General features: G+C 37.8%; 1 protein-coding gene across 4 annotated transcripts in view; it reads right to left on the bottom strand.

The window, feature by feature from the left end:
- PDE1C (phosphodiesterase 1C) overlaps window positions 1-6,548 on the bottom strand; it is a 474,300-nt gene that overhangs the window by 47,056 nt on the left and 420,696 nt on the right. For all 4 annotated transcript variants that reach the window (XM_007466117.1, XM_007466118.1, XM_007466119.1 and 1 more), the window contains one exon: window positions 3,041-3,118. In XM_007466117.1, coding sequence (XP_007466179.1) covers window positions 3,041-3,118 — 78 coding nt within the window. The remainder of the gene's footprint in view (window positions 1-3,040; window positions 3,119-6,548) is intronic.

Consider the following 6,548-nt stretch of genomic DNA (forward strand, 5'->3'; position numbering starts at 1 on the left):
CCTGGGACTTGGTAAATAACCTTGCAGGGCCTAATTATAGAGAATCATTTGAGAGACACAAACAGTGGCTATCTCTTATATCTCTGTTAATGTAGTCACGTAAAGTTAAGGGCAAATTCATATTTCTGGGCAACTATAAAAATTATAGCTATGCTGTTTCAAACATGACTAAAAACACACTGAAAATAATTCATTCATGTGGCACCCCACAAGTCTCCCAATGACAGTGTATAAACTTAGCCTCTGAGAGAATCTTGGCTCAGAAACCTAGATCTTTTTATGTTAGTACATTTCTCCCTAAGAAACAAGGTATTTTCAAAGAGCATTCATTCTTTGAAGTCAGTTAGAAAATTAGTGCTGCAGGGTACTAAACAGTATTTTAGTAGCCTGACAGAGGTAATGTACAACTGCAATGTGTTCATTTTGCCAGGATGTAATTTACCCTTTCAGCACATGTACCTTCCTTCTGTGTGTGCCTCAGCTCATTGGAGTTTGGGAATAGCCAACTGTAGCCTAGTTTCCATTGAGTTTCTTTCTGAATGCATACAATATTAAACTTCAAAACATAGTGGGTTTGATCACACTGGGCACCGAATTGTGCTTGGATACTCCCCTTCAAAAATTAGAGCTGGTTCCCAGGGGTTGGATTAAGGGTAGGAGCATTAAAAATAGTTAAATTAACTCCCTCTGGTCATCAGATGTAATAAGATCCATTAAAAAGAAATGTTCAGGGCTTCCCTGGTGGCACAGTGGTTGAGAGTCCGCCTGCCGATGCAGGGGACGCGGGTTCGTGCGCGTCCGGGGCCTGTGCTCCGCAGTGGGAGAGGCCACAACAGTGAGAGGCCCGCATACCGCAAAAAAAAAAAAAAAAGAAAAATTAAAAAAAGAAATGTTCAAAAAGTATCTGTTTGTTACTAGATAGTTTCTAAAAATCAATATATCTACTGATATGCATATCATTTAAAATTTTTTCTAAAGCAGAGAGTTTTAATGCAATGGAGAAGGGGTATATGAAGTTGATCAAATTCTTTTCCACTTCATGCCACCAAGAAATAACTTTAGTCCTGATAGGATTTTGGGCTAAGATAACACAAGTAACTAAAGCCCAATGATCTAAGTCCTGATGACACCAAAGCAATGATAATGACTGATGTCGTGTTAGCCCATCAATGAAATTAAAATACAAAGTTTTTCATGCCCAGACTTACAAGTATATGGACACACCAGACTCAGTTTGAATCAGTGGAAGGTTGGAGTTATGGAGGGAAAAAGGATAGACATCAGAAAATGTCCCTTCTTTATTTACTGCATCTTGTTCACTGCCCTATGGGATCAAGAATCCTGTTCATTAAATAATCAAGCTTTATGCTTATTTGTACAATAGAACAAAATATCTATTTCATCACTTCACCCCGCCAGAAAAAAAAACAGTTTAATTATTTAAAATACTGGTGATAATTCAGTTAAAAAGGACACAGGTAAAATAAAAGGGCGTAATGAAGGTGATAAAATTTTACCTACAATGCTCACACGAATACATTACAACAGTTATTTATAGCACAATACAAACATACAACAAGATTCAAGACCCCGTGTTAAAGATCTGGGAATTGGTTTATTCTGGGCTTTTATGCTGTAGGAATTCAGATGGGTCAGTCACTGGATATAGGATGGGTCAGGTGCCCAGGTGCTGGGTTTATAACTAACAGCTCTCTCCTCTACTGTACATATTCTGGCTTGTGTTACCTTGACTTGGGTCTAATGATGTCTGGTACTTGAGCAAACCTTACCCATAACAGAGTCTGGCTAAGAGACTGTCATTCTGAATCCTATTTTATCTCCATGTAATTCATGTCTTAGTCACAATTATTCAAGGAGGGTATGTATTAAGCAAGTGGTTTCCATTTGCATACACAATTTGGTAAAAAAATTGGACATGTGTGTTCCCCAGATATTACGTGATAAGACACCTGGGGTGAATTATTTGAATGATCTTCAAAGAAAGAACTGATTTCATGCATATGGGTAAAGAGAGCGTATCACAATGGCTTAGAGATGAAAACTAAAGGCAGTTCTCTGTTTTTAACAGATGTATGAGTTGTATTCAAATTTCTTCTTACTCCTCAACCTGATTACCCTGCATTTGTTCTTCTCTGACTAACCAAACTACTCAAAGAATAGCTTAGCATCTAATACAATGTCTGCAGGGAGGTATGGTTCAAAGAGTCTGAGACCCTAACAAAAACCACTTCCTAAAACTTTCATTTTTAGTTTAATATCACTTATATGTATGGGGGGATAACTAGGAATAAGCCCATGTTATAATTGAAACAGGAGGATTGTATAAAAGGTGAGAGTTTTCTCAATCTGATGGTCCAAAGTTTGGAGGGCAATATAATTTGAACTTACAGATTTTATAAAGAATGGAATGCTATTTATGCAAAGTAAAAGCAGTGCTCATGAAGCCCATTACAATGTAGGTTCATTCCAACTGGTCTGGGATTGTCATCCAAAGCTTGCCTTTAAGACGTACTCTTGCTGACCAAACTGTATTCTACAGCTATGCACATTCTCCAGTATGTGGGCCTCCCAACATACTGATAACACTGAACAGATTTCTGTTTTTGTTTTTCCCCAAAATAATAACTCATTAAAGGTATAAAAAATTGAAAACTGAAAACATGGAACATTTCCCATTTATGCTGCGTAATTCACAAAGACTTATATTCCATTCCATTAAAATCAGCAAGCCCAGAATCAACTTTTCATAAAGTTTAAAATGAAAAACGGCAAGTGGGAAATGAAAGAGTACAGAACTCATTTGTGATGGAGAAAGTATGGTGGAAGGGAAAAGATACAACAACAATCTGTAAATTATCGAAAAAGGGATAATAGTACTCTTTAAATGTAGTGAATGTTTTTCTCAGGGTATAAGACTATACTAACAATTTCACACAATTGCAACTTTATGTGTAAATCTAACAAGCTTGCATTAAATTGCACAATTTATGGAAAAATATAATGGGAATTATGCCCTTACCATCTGTTTTCTTTGAATCATTTCTGACATTGGATTGATCCTTCTTGTCTGTCTTATTTTTACCATCTTTCAAGTCACCTGAAAGTAATAAACATGACAGACAGTACATGTATAAAGCTAACGGGGAAGTTATAAATATCTTTAAACCTGTCAAGGTAAAAAAAGAAAAAAAACACATAATTTTAGTCGTGAGGGGTTACATGTCTGAGTGTAAATATCAGGAAACTGGATTAGATCCTGGAAATTGGATTATGATCTGGAAATTAAGACTGAAAGTTCATGTTAAACAGGATTGTACTTAAGTCAATGGTGTTATTTTCCAAGGAAGGCAGTTCAGCTTTACTATTAGGCTGTGGAGTGAGGAAAAACCTGCGTTACTGTAAGTTATATCAATTAATAGCTGCTATTTAACTTCTATGTGCTTTTCCTTATCTGCAAAATGGTGATAATAATACCTACTTTACAGGCATAATATAAGGATAAATGCATTTAAGGTATTGAATGTGCTATCTGGCACGTCACTCAATGACAGCTGTTATTCTAAAACAGAGCTGTAAATGGTACTTCAATTAATGAGCTTGTTGAAATGTAATATGTAAAAGTTAAAAAACACTATGCACACCAGTGTAGACTGAACATGTGTCAAAAATTTATTTAATTCATTTATGAAGGAACCAGGAAGACAGTAAGGATGGTTCCAAGAGCATTTAAGGAAATGGATATTTCTAGGTATTTTAGAAATATGTTAAAATAAGATTGCTAGGTTAGAGACGAAACTGGTTATGTCCTACAGGGCAATAAAACTATAACTGTTGGGGTTATGTCCTCTAGTAGTCAAAAATCTACACGTTAGTACATAACTTCACAGTACCTAGGCTTGAGCAAATAGTAAATGACCAAGTTAAACATAGTCGTGTTCTAAAACAAGGGGTCAGCAAATTATTGTCCGTGGGCCAATCTGGCTTGTTATCATTTTTGGAAATAAAGTTTTACTGGAACATAGCCACATCCATTCATTTATATAATGTCTGTAGTTGCTTTCCTGCTGCAATGGCAGAGTTGAATAGTTGCAGCAGAGACATGCAAAGCCAGGAATATTTATTATCTGGGCCTACACAGAAAAAGTTTGCTGACCCCTGCCTAAGACAGTTAAATAACCCTTGGGCAGGTCTTTTTTGACAATATGCCAGTGTGACATTGAAAGGACACGGTATTTCTTCTCTCAGATTTATCCTCGGGTTTCGGATATTTTTCTTACAAATCTTACTGATGGCGGCTTTCTTTTTAGCCTGCATAAAACCAAGAATAGATTACTACTAAATTACTGGCATTAATAAAGCAAAAAGACCCTAATAATTATTGCAGCCAGGAAGCGGGGAGCAGGGCCCAAGGCGGGAAGGGTACATTTATCTTTTCTACTTTCTTTGTGCCAGGCAGTGTGCTAAATGCTTTACATGCATCATTTCATTAAATTCTCATAGCAACCCCATTATGAAGGTACTATTATTGAAAGTAGACAAATTCGTCAAAGGTTAATTCACTAAGTGATCAATTTGCTGAATCATCAAATGATTGAGGATGTTTTCCAAGTTTGAGTTTTTCCTTGACTTCACTGTGGACACTCTGTCACAAGCTGGTCAGGCCAGCTGTGTTGAGTGCAGTGGACTGCTCTCCTGAATGTGTTTCACACACTCTCAGGCTGCATCTCTGCCCCAAACTTTGCAAGAGTGTCTGCTGCTATAGCAAAACTGCTCCTGTTGGCTACTTTAGATCTGGTTTAAGCCATTGATCTGACAAATGACCAACAGATCTTTCTACAAAGTGATTTTGCTTAAATATTAAATAGTCTTAAGCAAAACCCCACAGAATCATCTCTATCTTATGGCTCTGGAACCTAAAGCACAGATAAAGTAATTTACCATAACATACAGATAGGTCTGATTCTAGAGGCCAAGCTCTCAAGTACTGTATTTTGCAACTTCCCTATGAAGCTTACGTTCTAGATTTCAGACTTCCATTTACTGTTGCCATTTTTAAATGCCTTTGGCCTATAGATTTATATAGAAATGATTACCCAAGGATAATTCAAGACCATTTTAGGTTACATTCTACAAAATAAGTAGTTTTAATGGAATTTGACAAATTTTAAGATTGAGGGAAGGGGAGTCAACTCTGGCCACAGTGCCAGCAGGAGGAGTGTGAGTGAAGCACACATGGTCATTGCACATTACCACCACCAATGGCCAAAATAGATGGATTCCTTCAGAAACCCCATGGAACAGTTCAAACACTGGCTTTTCCCTATTTTAAGGATGCCAGAAATGAACTCAAGGATGATCCTGAGTCTTGTAGTCAAACTAATTCCCTACAGAAAAATGGTCTTTCTTTCCTCAATGAGACTTCACACCTCTAATGCACAATACTTTAAGGTTTCAGGGTTGCCCTGGACTGGAGCTTTACCCACAGCTGCAGCAGGGCTAGGATGTCTTCTAGAAGTCAGCAGGAGTAGAGTCTGATGTGCTGGATGCTAGCCAGCAGCCTGTGGAAGCCTCAGTCAGGGTTGGGGAGGCTAAAGGGGAAAGTACCTTGATGGAGACCAAAGCTTAGGGGCTCCCATGATTGCTGATAGGGGACCAAATGTCTAGAACCACAATTAGCCAATATCCTTCAGCTCCATCCTGGAAGTTATCTTGAGCGACCACAAAGAAGGGTGCCGGGAAAGTGACACATGTTTGTTTGATGATGTTCCTTGAACAGAATCCATTAGGTAATTTCCCATGGGTTGAATATGGACTAACGGCTGATGTGAGCTGTTATTCAATAAACAGGGGGAAACAGAAGAGCCTTTCTGTGCAGTTATAAATCATTTTAATTAGGCTGCTGCAACCAAGTCCCAAACCACCATTAGCCTTTATTATTATTGCTCAAAATTGATTTCTTTTCCCACCTCTCATTTAATACTTAATTTTTAAGGGAAATGGTAGACTACTGCTTACTTTGGGAAATGAACGCAGTTGTGAGTCAATCCAGCCTAGCTGAAGGCTCAGGCTCCTGTTTGCTTTCAGGCACTCCCCTAACCATTTTCAAAATAAATTATTGCCACCTCTGCCCTCTCTGGGTATTTGTTTATACCTGTCTCGTAGAATGTATAACCTCCTTTGTGACCAGCATGTTTGTATCCATTGGTTTCTCTCCCTGACCAGACCAGGGGTTGGCAAACTATGGCCCATGAGCCAAACGTGGCCCCAGTGCCTGGTCATATAGGTCCCACAACCTGAAAACAGTTTTTATTATTATTAAATGGTTGAAAAAAGAGAAGGATATTTAATGACATGTGAAAATTTAAATTTTCCATAAATAAAGTTTTATTGCAACATAGCCATGCTCACTTGTTTACATGTTATCTGTGACTGTTTTTGTACTAAAACAGTCGTGTTAAGTAGTTGCAACAGAAACTGTATGGCTGCAAAGCATAAAATTTACTGTCTGGGCCTTTTTAGAAAAAGGG

Source organism: Lipotes vexillifer, unplaced genomic scaffold (assembly GCF_000442215.2).
Source record: "Lipotes vexillifer unplaced genomic scaffold, Lipotes_vexillifer_v1.1 scaffold150, whole genome shotgun sequence".
NCBI lineage: Eukaryota > Metazoa > Chordata > Mammalia > Artiodactyla > Lipotidae > Lipotes > Lipotes vexillifer.